At 41.4% G+C, this 18,797-nt stretch overlaps 2 protein-coding genes across 2 annotated transcripts in view; one reads left to right on the plus strand and one right to left on the minus strand.

Moving 5' to 3' along the window:
* The first annotated feature begins 852 nt into the window (after positions 1 to 852).
* Positions 853 to 8,172, plus strand: Arp10 (Actin-related protein 10). The gene is made up of 8 exons (XM_080285217.1): positions 853 to 1,028; positions 3,613 to 3,765; positions 4,570 to 4,678; positions 5,083 to 5,258; positions 5,866 to 5,981; positions 6,258 to 6,487; positions 6,940 to 7,141; positions 7,351 to 8,172. Exons 1-8 carry the CDS (start codon positions 940 to 942, stop codon positions 7,485 to 7,487), a joined length of 1,212 nt encoding a protein of 403 aa, XP_080141343.1. The 5' UTR covers positions 853 to 939; the 3' UTR covers positions 7,488 to 8,172.
* Positions 8,173 to 17,714: 9,542 nt separating this feature from the next.
* The window catches only part of LOC145416115 (lactosylceramide 4-alpha-galactosyltransferase-like), a 7,649-nt gene continuing 6,566 nt past the window's right edge, over positions 17,715 to 18,797 (minus strand). Inside the window, exons 4-5 of the mRNA XM_080285207.1 lie at positions 18,765 to 18,797; positions 17,715 to 17,867 (exon numbers count right to left, since the gene is read on the minus strand). The exon at positions 18,765 to 18,797 is cut by the window's right edge and continues 168 nt beyond it. Of these exons, the coding sequence (XP_080141333.1) occupies positions 17,715 to 17,867; positions 18,765 to 18,797 (186 nt within the window). The remainder of the gene's footprint in view (positions 17,868 to 18,764) is intronic.

The raw sequence follows: 18,797 nt of genomic DNA on the forward strand, positions 1-18,797 counted from the left end.
TAAAAATAATATTTACATATACTGTATATATATCCAATTTTACATCAATTCTCACTTACATAACCTTTGTCAAATTATCTAAAAAAAGGGGGGGGGCCACTGCTAAGACTGGAAATTAAATTAAAAGAGCTGGTATGTCACACAAGTGGAACTCATTATGTAATTCGTTAAGTAGGTGATTTTGTCCCTTTATTGTGCTTTACAAATTTTCAACAGAGCTTGCCACCGGAGTTAACATTTGATTCACTACTTCATGTTTCCCGACGGAAGGCTAAAAATGAAGCTATTTCGAAGTGGAGTGGGTTGTTACGTGGCTAAGTAAATGTGTGCTGTACTCACCAAGTTAACAAGACTTTGTTTACTGCGTCAGCTGACTGTCATGACTCAAGCGGCTTTATATAATGAATTAACTGGTGGAAAGGTTGACACTCTTTGGACGCCATATTTTCCCTCTAGATCTCATAGTTTTTAGGGTAATAGAGTATATTACAAATAGCAGTTTCCATTCTTTTAGATAGTTCTTGAGGAAAGAATTCAAATAAAGTTAAAAACTCTGAGTGAGTGGAAGAGAGGTGTCTCTTATAAGGAAAACGACTATACTTGTTCAAATGACTAGTGACGCCATTGAAAACTGCTCACGTTCTATAGAGATTTGTTGGCAATGTCATTGACATCTTATCTCGAACTTATGTCATTTCCTTACTGGTTAAAAAAAAAAAAAACATTACTGCTTAGTCTTTTCGCTCTCATAAAAATCGATTGCATGATGGGGCTGTTTTGAATGTTATATAGCTAATCAAGTAACATAAGGTATCCAAAATCAGTCCCGAATGAAAGATTACTCGGTGACGTCATGCGGGTGTGTCAGACGTAAACAATCTCCTCCCAAACTGTGTATTATCCCATATTAAGACTTCTTAGAAGTTTGGAATCCTCAAAATGCCGTTTTATGAGGGCCTCACTGGCATTGGACTTAAAAATGAAAAGAATATCACGATTGTATTTGATTTTGGGACAGCTTATACGAAGTAAGTCGGGAATTGCTCTTGCATTCATGTGTTGTACCGTATAATTATTATTTGAGACATTTTGCTGGATGTTGGGTACTAGATTAAATGAGCATCATGTAATTCATACGTTAGCTCATATTCTCTTTGCCATAATGTTAACGTATGAGGGATGCTGGTATCTGCTTCATCTGGGATGAAGCTGACAAACTTCTCACAGATTGCTATATTTAAAGGACTGAAAGTGGCCAGGATGCCTCATAATTACAGTTCTTTCCAGATCCTTCATTAACTCCATCAGTACAAGAGGTCTTAGTCAAGTCAATATTTACTTTATAAGCGTCTTCATTTTTTTTTTTTCCTCGTGCGTTGGTGATGTAGGTTGTCGGAAACATGTTTTTAGATATTAACCTCTTGGGGTCGGGTATTTGTTTTTAAAATTGACTGTCAGGAGTGGGCATTTTTCACAAAAAATAGGTGATTTTTCAAAAATCGCTCCTGTGAAAACTATTAAACTTCTTTAGCTCTAAAATGAGTGGCATTCCAATGTCGTATGATTATTTATTGTATAACAGTGGCTGAGAACGCAAGAGCATCTAAACATTCAGGAATGGGGACTGATGTCCCCATGGCACACGTTCCAGAATGGGGACTGATCTTTAGAGGTTAAACTAACTAGATCTGACCTAACCAGATGAGGTTATGCTATATACTGCACTGATGGCACTGCTTCACCATTTGCAGCAGTGGCACTGTACATTCTGAACCAGAATACTGTATACCGGTACCTTTCACACCATACAGTACAGTATAATATACATGAATTGGTGAGGTTAGTTTCATTTCTAAAAATTCTTCTCCAATCCCCTACAGCATCAGATCAACCCATATATGACAAAATAAGGCTGGTGATGAAGGAAAGGCTGCCATGAAGGATAAAGAGCCTGAAAGCCTGTAAATTAAATACTGTATAGTCCAAGAAAAGGTTAGCCTCGGAGAAACCTGGATCAAACTCAGTTACTGTAACAAGAAGAAAAGGAAAAGCCTGAGAGTGTTAATGGTATTACTGTAGAAGATGCTCCACATCATGCTCGTCAATTCTGATAACTTTTGCAAATAGATCTCACCAATACAAACAACATCTGTTAAATGCAGAACTGTCAGAAATTAATATTTAAAAAGCTCATTCATTCAGTCATCATCTAATCCAGTGTTGCCTCATGAGGAGCTCAGGAGCCCAGGGCTAGACAAATTGGTCCTGACTTTTAAGATTAGAGTGACTAGCCTCACTTATCCCAGAGTTGCATTGTGTGAGCAATCAACTCCAACCACTCCTTGGATATAAACCTGCACCAGTTCAGTCTGATTGAAGTGCTTTAATTACCCAATAAACCACCAGGTGCCATAATTTGGTTATATGGTTACCACCCAGCTTAGTACTGTATATGGTTTCCTGGTGAACAGGAAACCATTTGGCTTGTCACTCAGTGTAGAGTCATCCCTAGACAGAGAGAAGAGGAAAGAATGAAGGAAAGAAATACAGAAGAGGAAGAAATGAAATAAGGAAAGAAGAGAGGAAAGGGCAGGCACTCGAGCAGCACTACATTGAGTGAGTGGATGGTGTACGTGAAATAATACAACTTCAAAGTACTGTATATCGGGGACCTGCCATTACGAAGCAGGATTTCTGGCGGTTGGAGGGAGGACAGGGAGGAAAGTAGGCTCCAAGTGTGATATAAAACAGCCAGTTAGTGTGATGATACACTCATATGTCAGAATCTTGTGTTTGATCAAGGCCAATCGGAGGGCTAGGTTTGAATATGCCATTCCTTATCCTGTATTTCCCTATTACGATGGCAGCCCTCTGTGAAGGTTGTGTCGCAGTTCCTGGTTGCATTTTCAAGGAATGCTTTGAGTATATGAAGGCCAGTCTTCAATTTCTTTGTTCTCATGGCATTCTGCCTGCAAACATGCAATGCCCTAATTGTGGGAACAATTGTACATTTAGAAAAGATAAGCGTCAGTGGCATTGCAATGGTACTTTCTGTGTTAATTGTGGGATATAAAAAGAGTAGATCAAGAAGCCTGGTATAAGGGCCTCCTTTCTTCACCAGTACCTGACGAGGTACCGTACCTGTTTTTAAGGCAGGCAGAAAACCAAGAAATCCACTCCTTTTTCAAAGAGGCTTCAAAGCTCTATCCTTATTGGCAATAACTAAGGTCCTGTGAATTATTATTTAAGGAATAACAATTGTAGCATAGGTTAGGTGAGGTGAGGTGAAGTGAGGTGAGGTTAGGTTAGGGTAGGTTTGGTGTAGTTTGGTTCAGTTGTTATAATTATATCCCCGTGAAACCTGGATTGTTTTGATAGTTTTTGGTGTCATTCATACAATGCTAACCATCATAACCATCCCATTGGTCATCCCACCAACCAAACTGCTGGTTCACTGTCACTCGTAAACTGCTCGTTTCCAATGGTTATGAGGGTCAGATTCGAATGAATCACAACAAAAACTATCAAAACAGTATAGGTTTTATGGAAACATAGTTGTGGGGCATCTGCTAGAAAATTTCCTTGTCAATTACAGTACATTTTGCTCCGCAGGGCTGGGTTTGCTGGAGAGTATGGTCCTCGTGTCATCACTAAATCGGAGGTGAAGTGCCGGGAGACAGGCAAGATTGTTCCTGTGTTTGATTATAAGAGCCAGGAGCAGCTCAGACATCACCTGGTGGACTTCATACATAGGCTTTACTTCAGGTTAGATATATTGCGGTACCACCACACTTCATACACATTTTATACACTTCATTCACACATCACCACCATACTTCATGAATTACATACCAGCACACTTCATACACTTGATATAAATAATACAACCACATTTCACTCTCTCCTGAAGTACCAGAAGACAGGCAAGAAAGTGCCGGTGTTTGAGTATGAAAGCCACCTTAACATAGACAATACCTGATGTGCTTTATAGCTACTGTGTATGGTACAGACTTATTTCAGGTTAGTCATATGCACCGCCACTTCACTTGTTAGTCTTGGTCACCTGATGGCTCTTGTATGGGCTGATTGGTTACTTGCAGCATTTCTGGTAAGTCTATTTTACCCTGAGCCCTTTATGTAGGGCCTCAGCCCATGTTTTCTTAGGTCTACCCATGGTACTTTCCCTCCAGTTGGATCTTTATTTTGGAACGGATAAATTTTTGCAAGCTATAAGCCTTTGGCTCCCTTTTGAATTTGTTATCTTTATCATGGCCCCAGGCTGGTCTAACTTTGAACCCAGGGAGCTTCAGGCTGAAGCTCCCTTTCTCCCACAGTCCACCATCTTCATTTGGGAGATAGGAAGGGAGTTCAAAGATGTTGGTATAAGTGGACAGTGGAGCTGCCCAGTTATATTGATGTCACTGTCACATCCAGCACCAAATGATTGCTGTAGAGATTCTATATGTTGTATAATGATATGATTTGATGACTTGTAAATTATTCTGTGAAGGTATTGGCTACACTGTTATTCTGTATTGATATGTTACTCTAGTTTGATTGTGTCAGCAGGAACCTGCTGGTGAATCCCAAGGACCGTCGTGTGGTGGTGGTGGAGGACCTCACTGGATCATCACTCATACGCAACACCATTGCCACTGTACTCTTCAGGCATTATGAGGTGAGGCACATACCACAGTCTGGTACTGGTTGGGAAAGATATTTGTGATACAGTAAATAATATTCTGTCATATTTGTGCTTAAAGACCACTGAACATGCTAACATGTATCACTCTTTGCACTTAATGGCAGCTCTCCATGTGTCATAATCTTGAGCCATATCCCCATTCAGTCCCTTATTCCAGTGATCTCCTTGCTAGACTTCATCCCACATCTTCCTTGGTCTGTCTCTGGACATCCTTCTCTCTACATTGATACCTTTGACTCACCTCAACCAATCACCCTCCCCCATCCTCTCAGCATGTCCATACCATCTTAACCTGCCAATTTTTATAGTTTTTGTAATATTTATTTGGTAATAATACAGGTACAGTTTTGTGGTACATCATTCCATATCCACTACAGGTACTGTCGGTAGCATTTGTACCATCTCATCTTGTTGCGGTTATGACACTGGGCGGCAGAACAGGACTGGTGTTGGACTTGGGGTATCGAGAGGCACGTCTCATCCCGGTATATGAGGAAGTGCCAGTCTTAGAGGCATGGCACGCTCTTCCTTTGGGGGCTGCTGCAGTGCATAGGTAAACATATCACTTTTTTTTTTTTTTTTAATCCACTTCTTTGATGCAGTGCTACTGTGTGCTAAATGGAAAGCAAAATAATTTCCTGTTGTCCAGGAAATCATGTAGTGTTGTGTGGTGTAACCATTAATACCTTGTGGTCTAGTAGGGTAAGGCACTCTAGCTGGATGTGGTTGATAAGGGTTGTTATATCTGAAGCATCGTTTTCGTTAATTGTTCATGTAATGCTACACATTGGTAAGCAGTTTGGCATCTTCTCCTGAGACGTGTGGGCTTAGTAGCCTAGCCCCAGACCCCTGTATTTCTAATTGGACACTTTATTTTTATTTTATTTTTTTATTTTTTGATACTTCAGTTTGGCCCAGATTTTCATCCCTTTACAACTTAAATTACATTACTCAGTGGCAGAAAAAAAAAGCAGTACTACTGCTCTGCATCCATTCCATAGCCATGTGGCACTAGCCTCAAATTTCATTGTTAATATAATGTTGCAATTGAACATTCAAAATGGAGAGATTGCAACTTTGTGCAGAGTTAGAGTAGAAATAATATAATGGATTGGATGATGGATAGTTTGGAGTGAGTATAAAATCTTCCATTATTACAGTTCCCTGAGTGAGTTGCTGCTAGACCGTGCACTAACCATTTGTGAGGATGGCAAGGAACAGAGATTGTCAGCAGTGATGGACGATTTGTCAGAGAAGACATTGGAAGATATTACAGGTGGGGATTAAACTTTTTATGCGAATTATAGGAGCTTGAATGATGAGTGAATACATGTGTAGCCCATTTCACTGAGCATACCAGTAATTATTCCTCCCTCTGTCATGTTATTTCTTTTTTGCTGCCTGTGGGTGGGGAAAGAGGCAAAATGATGATGACGATGATGGTGAAATAAGTATGGTACTATATTTATGTATTCATGTACCATCTTTAACCAGACCTTCACTTATTTAGCTGCACAATAATAAACCATTGATTGTAAACCCCTCTCCCCAGTTCGAACCAGTTTTGTGAGCACGCTAGAACGAAGCGGACGGCTCCAGGAAAACAAATACGATCGTTCTGTTGAGCCGCCACCCCCGCCTCCTAGTGTACAGTACCCCCTGTCTGGGCAACACATCCTTACGATTCCTGGCACAGTGCGAGAGATGGCAGGGGAGGTGCTGTTTGAGAGAGATTTGGACCAGCTTAGCATACCCACCATGATACTTGATGCACTTACAAAGGTCAGTACACTCACTCACATTACTTATTGCAGGTCTGAATGTTTGTGGTGTATCATTATTATTATTATTGTAGATAGTTTTGTTATTGCCGCCCCATCCTCATCTGGACATGAACCTGGTGGAATGCAAGCTTACGTTGCCCTTTGCTTACAGTCCACCATCCTACTTACATGGGATAGGGAAGAAGTTGAGGGACATTTGTAACCAGGCAGTGGAACCACCCAGCTACCTCGATGTCACTGCACATAGGCATCCCTCACCAGCATCAGAGTTTCCTTCATCATGCTACACAGCCTAATGCAACTTACATTTAACATAACACAACGTAAATTAACCTTATGCAGTGGAAAATAACTAAACATCTTAAATTAACCTAATGTTGCCTAGATTAACCAGACCTAACTTAAATAATCTTAACACAACCTAAATTAACCCAAACCAACCTCACACAGTGCCCCATTGACACCCGACGTGCGCTGGCTGAGAATCTCCTGTTCATCGGAGGACTGGCCAGCATGAAGGGCCTGAAACATCGCATCATGGCAGAGGTGAGGGCGTTGGTTGCCTCTCCACCATATTGCCACTCCCTCCCATCTGTCGCATTCAAACTACACACTCCACCCGCCAAGGATAACTATGTGGCATGGCTTGGAGGTGAGTTATGTTACCTTAATGTGTATGTCTAAACACCATGATCATGCTATAGTTCTCATGCTTTACCTTGGCCCAGATTTTTGTCTTTTTGTAGCCTATTTTATATTGCTTAGTGGCAGAAAAAGACAGTAGTATGGTTCTACATCTATTCCAAAGGTGGAAATAAAGGTTAGGATGATGGTGATGATGATTATAACTGTCTATTCCAGGTGCTATCCTAGGAGCGACAGAGGCAGTGGTTGTTCGATCAGTTGGGCGGGAACAATACCTGAACACGGACACTTTCCCCGAATGGTGTAACCTCGCATATAACATTAAGGAACCCCAGGACATTAAGGGATTGTAGATGGTTAGGATCTTGCACTCTTCCCAGTTTCCTTTAACTTAGAAAGGCACTTCATGTTAAAGGGTTTACTAAGGTTGTATTTTTAGCTCTCCCAGTCTAAAAAGTCAGTCCCTGGCCTCAGCAAGTTAACAGGCATGAACGTATATATAGTAATATGGAAGAGGTGTTGGGGAACCTCTTAAGTGGATGATAATTTGGTCCACACTTGTGCCTATTTACCACCTGTGATGAGGTAAGTTCCACAGGTCACTTCATGCCTCCATTGCTGTGACTGAAAGTGTTAATGTTATCCACCACCCTCACAGCACACTAGGTATTACTCACACTATTTGTCAGTTACTGGACCATGCCTCCTGATATCTAGTTAAGTATTTATCAGTCTACTGACCATGTTTATGTTTCACTTAACATGTTACACGTTGCTTATCATCCAGTTATTGTATCTCTGTATCATCACATCACCTTTATAATTTATTTTTTAGTAAGGTTGGGTACTGTATGTCTTTAGTTCTTTCTTCTGTGCTTAAAAAAAAAAATGTATCTCAAAGAGGTATTATGGGATTGGCTATTACTGTATTGTATTATATGTGTTTGTTAATCTAGAATCATATTGTTCAAGCTCAAGATGTGTTTCATGTACCTGTTATCTTCATTTAAATCTCTTACGTTTAATCCATCATTCCAGTGAGACATTTTACACTGCATTATTGCTACCACTCCCATAAGGAATGTTGCCTCCCTTGCATTATTTTACAGATATTTTTTTGGCAAGTGCTCAGATGAGGTTGCGTCCATGGTGCCGCCTCTCCATGCCTTCCCTCGTGCTACACGGGCATCTGGTAGCGCTCATGACTGGAATGTCACTCATCCATATTGCAGAACTTCTGCCTATCAGAATTCTTTCATTCCCCGAACTGCATCTCTCTGGAACTCGCTTCTCCAGAGTTGTTTTCCTCCAAATTTCAACCCACAACTGTTCAAGTCTAACTGTTACAGATATTTTATGAATGGAGGACACCAGTAGTCTGGTGTATGGATTATTTTTTTTCCCCCATTTGTTTTTCCTTCCTCCGTTCTGTTATTAAAAAAAAAAAGGAAAAAAAAAAAAAAAAAAGAGGCTTTGTGCAGAATGTATTTTTACCTATCAGGTGAAGTGAGGATTCCGGGGCTTGAATAGTGAGTGAATGGAAGTGTTGCTCAGTCGCTGGGCAAACTTTGCTTAGTATCCCATTCTATAAATTTTTTTCTGATTCCATGGAACCTACCATCTTGGGGTGGGAAAGGAGGTCTGGATGATGATGATGATTTTACCCCCAGACAATTTCATTCAGTTTAGGCCAGTCCTCTCATAGGGAAGTGGTTAACTCCTTGATTCTGACTGATGGCCATTTTAGTTTACTCTTGCTGCTGCCAGATGAATTTATGCAACTTAGGAAAGGCCACTAGTACTGACGGGGTTTATTAAAAGCTATATGTAAACCATTCAGTTCAGTAAGTCTATCCTAAGCTGAATGAAATTGTCAGGAGATGGCAAGAATATATTAAGACATACTGGAACTCTGTGGGTTTATGAAGACTAAATTTAGCCCCTTCAGTTAAGTCTCAGAAACTGTCTGTCTGGAGACAGTAAATTACAAAAGACATCATTGTTGTGAAATGGTTAGTTAATGATGATTGAACCATATGCCAGAAGTTTATGCCTTATCCAACTCCTACACTGTGAGAGGTTCTATCATTATCCTCATCATCATCATCATCTTCGACACCTTGCTTCCTCCTGGGAATTCCTAAACAGGGGATGCCCATGATAGAAACACCCTAAGGCTACTTTATCCTAACATACCTCTCTCACTGTCTCAAACATTCTTCTTTCTTCTTTCATAGATACCGTGCTCCACTATTTTCTTTCATACCATGTAAAATCTGCTTCTGCCACCTCTGTAAAATCATCTGGAGAGAAGGAAGACAACAGAACAAGATGTCATCCTTACAAGTTTATCTTCTCGGCATTCATCACATAATCCAGACCTTTTTTCCCACTTAAGGATGGGATGAAGTAGAAACCAGGGAGCAGAAAAAACTAATAAATAAAGAAACTAATCAAGTCTGGCTAATTTAATGAGCAACACTCTCATTCACTCACAATTCAAACCCCCGGAATCTTGACTCCACCCCACAGGGACATATAAAAATACTTGCACTCGAGCTAGAGCCACAAATTACGGGAGGAAAAAAAGCAGCTTCTTTCATAATTTACTGTATAATGATTTATCACAAGAAAACATTACAAATTCATAAATACTGTATCTAAATAACTGCTTATTCACATCAGGCAAAACTAGTAGCTATAAATGCCATGGGAGAATTATGCTGTCATATGGAAGTGTTTACTAAATAAATAATAAACCTCTCATAGATGGGAAAACTCTAGTACTGTTTTCCGTTTTAACTACTGTGCATTTGCTTTAACCTGACAAAGATTCCTAACCCCTTTCTGTTTAGATTATGGCCAAGTGCACAGTTGATGCCTTCAGAGCACAGCTTCGACATTGTTTACTTGTGGCTGAATGTTCCCTACCTAAGAGTGATGACTGTGGAGATCATTAGAGATTAAGATAACATTTCCATGTGTAGGCATAATACTCTCATTTGACCAATTATGGCACTGATATCAAGACACAAACAGCATACAGTACATGGAATAAAATGACCATGGTAAAAGCACCAAAATATTCAATACTGCAGCAGGTGAGGAGGGAGATCCGTGAGGTTTTGGAATGCACCTTGCTCTGTTCACTTCAGCGCTCAACTTATTGTTGTGGCCCCATGTTCATCTAAATGTGAACTTGTTGGACAACAGACTGCAGTTGCCCATTTCCTGCAGAATACCATCCTCCTTTTGGGAGAGTAAGTGGATAGTGAGTTGAGTGAGGTTTGTATAACTGGATGATGGAGCTGCCTGGTTATACTGGTGCCAAGTGAAGGTGTTCCTGTCCAGCACCACTTCAGTACTGTAATACTAAAGGTCAGTCAATACCACTTCATCCTACATCTTTCTCAGTCAACCTCTCTGTCAATAGTCAGGTATCTTTGTACTACACTACCTCACTCAACTTCCCCGCTCCATCCTCTCAACATGTCCAGACCACCTAATATCCTACTTTCTGCTTCCAACTTTCTACTGCTACACATTGACCCACATACTTTTCAGTTTACCTCTATCAACAGCCCAGTACTTCTGGACTTACATCTCATCACCATACTCCCCTGATCCATCCTCTCAACATATCCAAACCATCTTCACCTCCTATTTGCTTTGTACTTTCGACTTCCTATGGTTACACTTTGGCTCATATCTTCCTCAATCTATCTCTTCATCAATGGCCTGAAACCTACATACTTCTGCACGTCCTCACCCAACACCTTTAGTCCATCCTCTCAACATGTCCAAACCATCTCAGTTACATATAAATTAATACTGTATAGTCAATCAAAAAAGTATCATGCAGGAGTCTGATAAAGTCGTGAATGATCAGCATAGCTTGTGGTTTCCTGAGACGATCAGCCTAGTATCATCTGAGTGTGCATATGATAACAATATTGATTAGAGCTCTTTCTCATTAACTTGACCCAGATTTTCTTACTTTTGCAGTATACTTCACATAGCTCAGAGATACAAAAAGTCACTGCTCTGGCTCTTTCTCCTAGTCATTCATTCATTGCCGGACGCCATGTATCCCAAACGGGGTGGCCAAGGGCTTAGAGTTAATTGTTTTACAGGGAGGGGCACTAATCCTCCACCAACCCCACTTGACACGTAGGGAGAACGTTATGCCAACAGCATCTGGTGTTCCCAGGCGGTCACCCATCCAAGTACTAACCAGATCCAACGTTCTCTCATAAATGCATCTTTAAAAAGCACTTATTTTCTCAGGGCAACAGGAGCCTTATAGAAGAGACATGAAATATGGTTACAACAATAATCAATTGGACGGATGGATCATTACACCAGTTTCAATGCTCACTCTTCATTTATACAACATGGACCATGCATAGCATCTCTTCCACTCTGTCATGCATTATCTTGTGTGTTGCGGGGACAGTCTCAGCCAGTGTCATCACTTGCCTATCCGGCACCATTTATTCATGTCCTACTCACACACACACACACACACACACACACACACACACACACTCACTCACTCACAGACAGACAGACAGACACACACACACACACACACACACACACACACACACACACAAACTCACTCACTCACAGACAGACAGACAGACACACACACACACACACACTCACTCACAAAAAGACAGACAGACAGACAGACAGACAGACACACACACACACACACACACACACACCAGCAGACTGAACCACCTCTGTAGCACATAAGATGTCAGTGGGTGTGTTTCTAGTGATGTGTAATTTATGGACTACCCTGCATCATGCTCTGATTTCTCACGTGTTGTGGTATTGGCTCAGTCTGCATTACCTGTGTCTACCCTCCATCATTTTCTGCATCTCATAACCCTTTTCATGTCTTACGTTCGCTGATTGCAAGGCTGATTTATAATTTCGAGAAGCAGCCAAAATATCTGCACTCTTCACACCAGCAGACTGACGCATTCCCATAACACAAAATTGAGGAGTGCAGTGTATGGACTACCCTGTATACAGTTACAGTACAGGTACGTCATAAGGCTTTCCCTCTTACCAAGATTTGAATGATGTGGTGGATCACCTACAGTACTTATCTATATTGCCTAATGCCAGATGTCTAATTCCAGAGGGAGTGGCCACAAAAAAATTGCCTCAGTGTCACCCTGTCCTCGGCCATCAGGCTGTCCTACCTACAACTCACACCATTCTCATTCATATACCCCTCCACCTCATCCTTAGACTTCCCCTCCTCCTCACTCACACTCTCCAGTTCAATCATTCATTCTCCATTCTCTCCACATTACTAAACCATCCCAGTGTTTCTAATACTGTATATGAATGCAGTCTCCAAGATATATCTTTCAAATAGTTGGCAAGGGACTATATTGGTTTTACTTTAACTTGGCTTAAAACTGTCATCTCTCCATCCCAAATGATAGACTGTGGCAACAGACTAAGACTAAAATTTGATGTTAGTCGCAAGGACATGCCATGGAAAGGAGGTGGGGCCTTATCATTCTTATTATGCAGCTGAACTGCATGGGGTAAGCTGCAAAAGGACGAAAATCTGGGCCAGGTTAGAGTGAAAATGGTACACTAAATCTGATCCCTGAGTTCCCATAGGTAATTGTACCCAAGTGCTGTATTCTCATTGCTTTAGGAGGCTCTCTATAGTCCTTTCACATTAACTTGACCTAGATTTGCAGACTTTCGCAGCTTATTTCATGTAGCTCAGCCTGCAGATCAATGAGCTCTCATCTCTCAGTCCCCTCCCTATCCCCCACAAGGAGGATGGTGGACTGCAGAAGAAGGGGCAGCTTTGACCTCACTGGGTTCACGTTCAGATGAGTCTGGGATTGCAACTATTACCACCAGCTTACTCAAACTGGAATCGGACAATACTACGTGCTCTACATCCTTTCCATAGAACTTCCTCATGACTAGCACCATAAAATAATGTTAATCTCGTCACCACTCGGTAGTCAAGATGGAGAGATTGGAATTTTAGGCTAACCTAAAGTAAAAAGCCTATAGCAACCCATACATTGACTGGACTAAATGATTCAAACTATCACAGTCACAAATGGTCACACAAAACCTCTTATTTTTTCGTCCAAACTTATACTGGCCAGAATGTTTTGTCCTAACTATTAGTGGCCAGAATGTTTTGTCCTAGCTAATAATGGCCAGAATGTTTTGTCCTAGCTAATAATGGCCAGAATGTTTTGTCCTAGCTAATAATGGCCGGAATGTTTTGTCCTAGCTAATAATGGCCAGAATGTTTTGTCCTAGCTAATAATGGCCAGAATGTTTTGTCCTAGCTAATAATGGCCAGAATGTTTTGTCCTAATCAATAATGGCCAGTGTTTTCTCCTACTTTATAATGGCCAGAATGTTTTGTCCTAGCTAATTCTGACCAGAATGTTGTTATCTTATTATGGCCAGAATGTTTTATCCTAACTAATAAACATCAGAGTTTTGTCCAACTAGTAATGTCTAGAATCCTTGGAGTGAGTGGAATATGGTGTCTGAGTGCAGTATGGCATGGAATGATGGTTGGCAATCGGGCAAAACCTCTCTTTTTTGTCCTGACTAATACTGGCCAGAATATTTTGTCCCAGCTCGAAATGGTCAGAATGGTAGGCAGGGAGGAGGTGCCTGAGGTGTGGCAGGATAGTAGGGGAAAGGACAAAACCGTTTAGCTGTCTTGTTGAAGCTATAATGGCCATAGTATTTAGTTTTGTCCTAACTCCTAATGGCCATAATATGAGGCAGGGACCAGAGGGTGTTTGAAAATGGGATCTATCTGTCTATCTACCTATTTATCTATCTATCCATAGCCAGACACCTCAATCCCGTAAGGGATGGCCACAAACAAATCGCTCCCATGTTGCCCTGTCCTCTTAGCCCAAGAACATTAAGGGTACACCTGGAAAAAAATTCGAGAAAGCTGATTTTATCAGGAAAGCTGCATAGAAGCCTCCTAAGTCAAAATCAACAAACATTCTAAGCATTCCACGTAAGCTAACCATATGGGACGAAAAATTCAAGATGGCCACCATCGGCAAGGGGCGCGTATATAGCTTAGTGACCAAAATTCACACTTGGTCATGTAATACCACCTTTTATGGGTTTTAAGGAGTGATAAATCCATTTCTGCTATTATTCTAAGAATTCTATGTCACTGATATACACAGAGAACGTGCGGCAAAGGCAAAAAATCGGAACTATGTATTGACAATTTTGCTATGAATTTACAAACTAGAGTATACTTGATCAGATGTTTGTATTTTTCGGGTTGGATACAGATTGAAGTGTAGAGGCAGAAGCACACAGATGGAAAGAAGACAGTGTGAATGAAACGAGATGGCAGCACAAGAAGAGAGATATTTGTGATTTTTGTGATAAGCCAGTCACCTCTGACCGAAGTCTGTCACAGAAAGAGGCCTACCTAGCATGTTGAACATTAGCGCTGATCTGAGGGATGGACTTGATGAAAAGCTATTATCTGAAGTGTTGCCAGTTCCGGCTCATAAATGGTGCAAAGAACACACTATGCCATTATACATAAAACGATGAAAACGGGAGTCAGAAGAATCGGAGAGGCAAGTGCGTAAGAAAATCACCTGCTGTTCACGGGCCACTGTCTTTAATACAAAACAAGACTGTACTGTGGGAAATATATGCACTATAGTATGATCGCCAAACAAGCAAAGGACCGACGTGAGACGACTCATGAAGCAGCATCAACTAACTATTATCATGTGTTGCAGCCAAGGCAATGGAGCGAGCTGATAGTTGGGGAGAGTCTGTATATAGACGCATTCAAAATGTTGGTGATCTTGTGGCAGCTGAGGCCAAGTACCACCATGACTGTCAAATCCGTTTTAATGATGGGCGAGGGCTTCAGAGGAAACCGAGGGGGAGGCTTTCAGGGTCAGTCGACACCAGAAAACAACATGTGTTCCTGATACCCTGTGAGCACATGAGCACATAGATAAGGATAATGAACATCAATTCTCCATCACAGAACTAGGGTCACTGATAAGAAAGTACAGTACTCTGATGATGGTGAATGCTATACTACCAAGGGCGGATAGATAGGTTTTAGGAGCACTACAGAGAAAGCGTGATAATGACATGTGACAATGGAACAGACACCCTATACATTTTTCTAGATGAAGGTAGGAGGATACTGAGGGAGATTTACAAAGCAACAGGTCCGACACCAGATGATGATGTACAGTAGTTATGGCTGCATCGCTTAATGAGAACCATCATGTACGACACATCTAAATATCTCAAATTTTCTGACATGGACAGCAGTGAACATAGGGTGTCAGAACTTCTGGCACGTTTACCGTCTCGGATGACCAAAAGTAAGCTCCGTCAGATAGTAATAGCACACAGTATAGCAAGTGCAGCATATCAGTCAACACATCAATCACAAATCGTAACAAGTCACGGTTATCAGTAGGCTGATGGACCGGCCTACATCTGAAGGCGTTGCTTGCTGTCAAAGTCAGGCTGATGCTGACTACTTAATAAGTAACACAGCATTGGCACTTGCTGGAAATATGGCACGACCTGTTGTACTTGTGGCAAAAGATACAGATCTGCTTGTCATGATGGTTGATAGGACCACAACAGACAATATCTACATGCACTATGCAAGAGACTTTGTTTATAGCATACACAGCATCCAGCAGGCAGTGCATCCACACACCGGACAACACATATTGATAGCACAAGCTATCACCGAATGTGACAGTCTCTGCCTTACATGGAACTGGCAAAAAGAAGGCCATGACAGTCTTGGAAAGTGAGGACTGGAGGACGTTGAATGTGTTTAAGAAGCGCGATGCCAGCCATCAACAAGCAGCCAGAGTGGAGGAAATATTCTTAATGAAGTTATATAATGCCAATTCGACATGTACAACACTTGATAGGCTGAGATTTGTGCAGTCCATGCAAAGGATGAACAATGCATCCAGTACCGGGTAGCTTCCAATTTCAGAGCCTACCTCCCACATCCTCAGCTGCAAAGTACCATTCACATCGAGCCTACTTCGCAGTTCAGGAGTAGCTGGGCAATACTGAGGATTGAAATTCTACTGACTGGCGTTGGGAGCTTCAAGGTGGAATGCTCAATCCCATTTTGACTGACAGACCAGTAGCAACAGAGCATGTTCTTCTCATTTTGTTATGTGGGTGTGAACAAATGTGTCGCAAGGGATGCAGATCTACTGTACTGTACATACAGTGTTTCTCGTGTATTGGCAGATCTTGTGCTCATTCATGCCCACCTGATGAAGAAGATACTGAGTCCCCATGCTAGAACTGTGATCTTAACTAATTATACTATAAAAATGTTTTATTCAGAGGTAGTTCAGTAAATGATGCTGGCAAAACCTAGTGCCGGTTGTTGACTTTAAATGTGTTGACTTTACCATTTTGTTTAAAATAGTACATTACCTTTATCATATCTTTAAGTCCATAAATCATTGAAATAATGGTAAAAATGGTTTTCTTATACCCAAAAACCTTTAAAGTATTACATCGGCCATCTTGGATTCTCGTCCCACACGGCTAGCTCATGTGGAATATTTGGAATGGTTGTGGATTTCGACTTAGCATGCTTCCAAGTACCTTTCCTGAAAATATCAGCTTTCTCGATTTTTTTTCCCAGGTTCCCTTCGAATTTGAGCTAATATGCTCCTGGCCTACCTGCCATTTGGCTGCCCTTCCCGCAATCCACACACACTCACATAGGGTGGCCTGTGGAAATGTTGGGTGGGAGAGAGACACAGGTTACAGATTGAATTCTTCATTTTCTCCAACGTTTAAGAAAAGAATTCAAGCTGTAACCATGTCTCTCTTCCACCCAACATTTTCGCTTGTTTGATGGGATCATCTACATAAGGTGGCCTGCTGGTAGGTGATCAGACAAAACCTCTTTTTGTCCTAACTAATAATGGCCAACCTGTTTTATCCTAGCTAACAACTGCCAAAATGTTTAATCAGAGGGTGTTTGAGTGTAGCGTGTAGCCTGGTGATAAGTGATGGGACAAAACCTCTTAGCTGCTGCCTCATAGAAACTATTCATGACCAGAGTGTTTTGTCCTAACTAGTAAAGGCCAAAATGTTTAGGGAGATCATACAAAACCCCTTGACAGCTACCTTGTAGGAACTAGTACTGGCTAGCATGTTTTGTCCGAACTAGTAATGGCATAACATTTACGGCGAGGCAGAAATCATATGGTGTTTAAACACAGTGTGGCCTCATGGTAAGTGATCGGACAATTTTTTTCTATCAAACAATTTTGTCTTAAGAAAGGAAGGCAATATTTAATTTTAACCAGTAACGGTCACAGTTTTTAACCAGGTGTTTGCGTGCAGCGTGGCCTCCTGGTTGGCTGTTGGACAAAACCTTTTCACTGAAGCATCACAGAAGGAACTAATGCCGGCAGTATTTAAAGTTTTGTCCTATCTAATAATGGACAAAATGTAGAGAATAGTTTGTTCTGACTAGTAATGGCCATCATGTTTCCTCAGAAGGTGTTTGAACGCAGTGTGGCTTGATGATAGGTTATCGGACAAAACCTTTTGGCCGCTGCCTCATAGATGCTGTCACTGCCAACCCGCACCACCTCTTCCTTGCTCATTTTGTTCCATATGTGAAACGCATAGGAGTTGGGCAGCGCCTGTGGGAGAAACGTTCATCATCATCAGCAGCAGCAGCGGCAGCACTATTATCGTTGCCGTCGTCTTTATCGTCATCATCACTGTTATCACCAGGACCACCACCATCATCATCATCATCATCATCATCTCTGTTATCACCACCATCATCATCCTTGTTAGGATGATAATGTTAAAATGAGAAATTGCTGTACCCATTCCTTGGTAAGGATCTTAAGCTCAATAAAAACCGTCAGTAGGTAACCATGATTAGGCAAAACAAGACAAAGGACACCTCTGACAGCTGCACCCCCCCTGCAATATTGTTAAGGAGAAGGAAATAATTATTTATAGGGAAGGGGTAATCCCCAGGGGTCCCACCCTGGCTAAATTCTGGGTGAAGGTCTACCACAGTACAAAAAGTTGTTTCAAAGTAAAATTATATATATATATATATATATATATATATATATATATATATATATATATATATATATATATATGGCAGTATATAAAGGTTTCAGCTGGGACCCCTTGGGGCTGCCCCCCATGCAAGGGGGGCCTCGGGGGTCACAGCCTTGCTTAAAACCTGCCCAAGTGACAATCTAGTACTGTACAAAATTTCATGTTCCTAGGTGAATAAAAACTATGGCTGTGCATACCAGCTTTAGTTGGAACCCCTGGCCCCCCTCCCCCCCGTGGAATGTGACCCTCGGGGGACCCACGCTGTTTGTAACCTGGCCCAGGTGGAGGTCTACCACTGTATAATATTGTTTGCAAACATCCCCTCCCCCCAAAAGGCCTGGACCTCATTCTTCAAAAGGAGTACGTGAGTGAGTGAGTTAGGGACAAGCAATCTACTTGGTGGCCTTTGTCCATGCGGCAAAAGATGCTAAAATGAGAACCAGGTACATCCTTACCTTGTCAATGTCCTTGCCATCGCCCTCCTGGAA

The sequence above is a fragment of the Coenobita brevimanus genome, chromosome 104 (assembly GCF_032717465.1).
Source record: "Coenobita brevimanus isolate Jiangsu-jjx chromosome 104, ASM3271746v2, whole genome shotgun sequence".
NCBI classification, from domain to species: domain Eukaryota; kingdom Metazoa; phylum Arthropoda; class Malacostraca; order Decapoda; family Coenobitidae; genus Coenobita; species Coenobita brevimanus.

Excerpts from the sequence above, each read along its gene's own strand:
- Arp10 (XM_080285217.1), top strand. The coding sequence starts at position 940 with ATGCCGTTTTATGAGGGCCTCACTGGCATTGGACTTAAAAATGAAAAG. Across the intron at positions 5,259-5,865 it reads GGGGCTGCTGCAGTGCATAG|TTCCCTGAGTGAGTTGCTGC; the intron begins GTAAACATATCA and ends CCATTATTACAG. Across the intron at positions 7,142-7,350 it reads CTATGTGGCATGGCTTGGAG|GTGCTATCCTAGGAGCGACA; the intron begins GTGAGTTATGTT and ends TGTCTATTCCAG.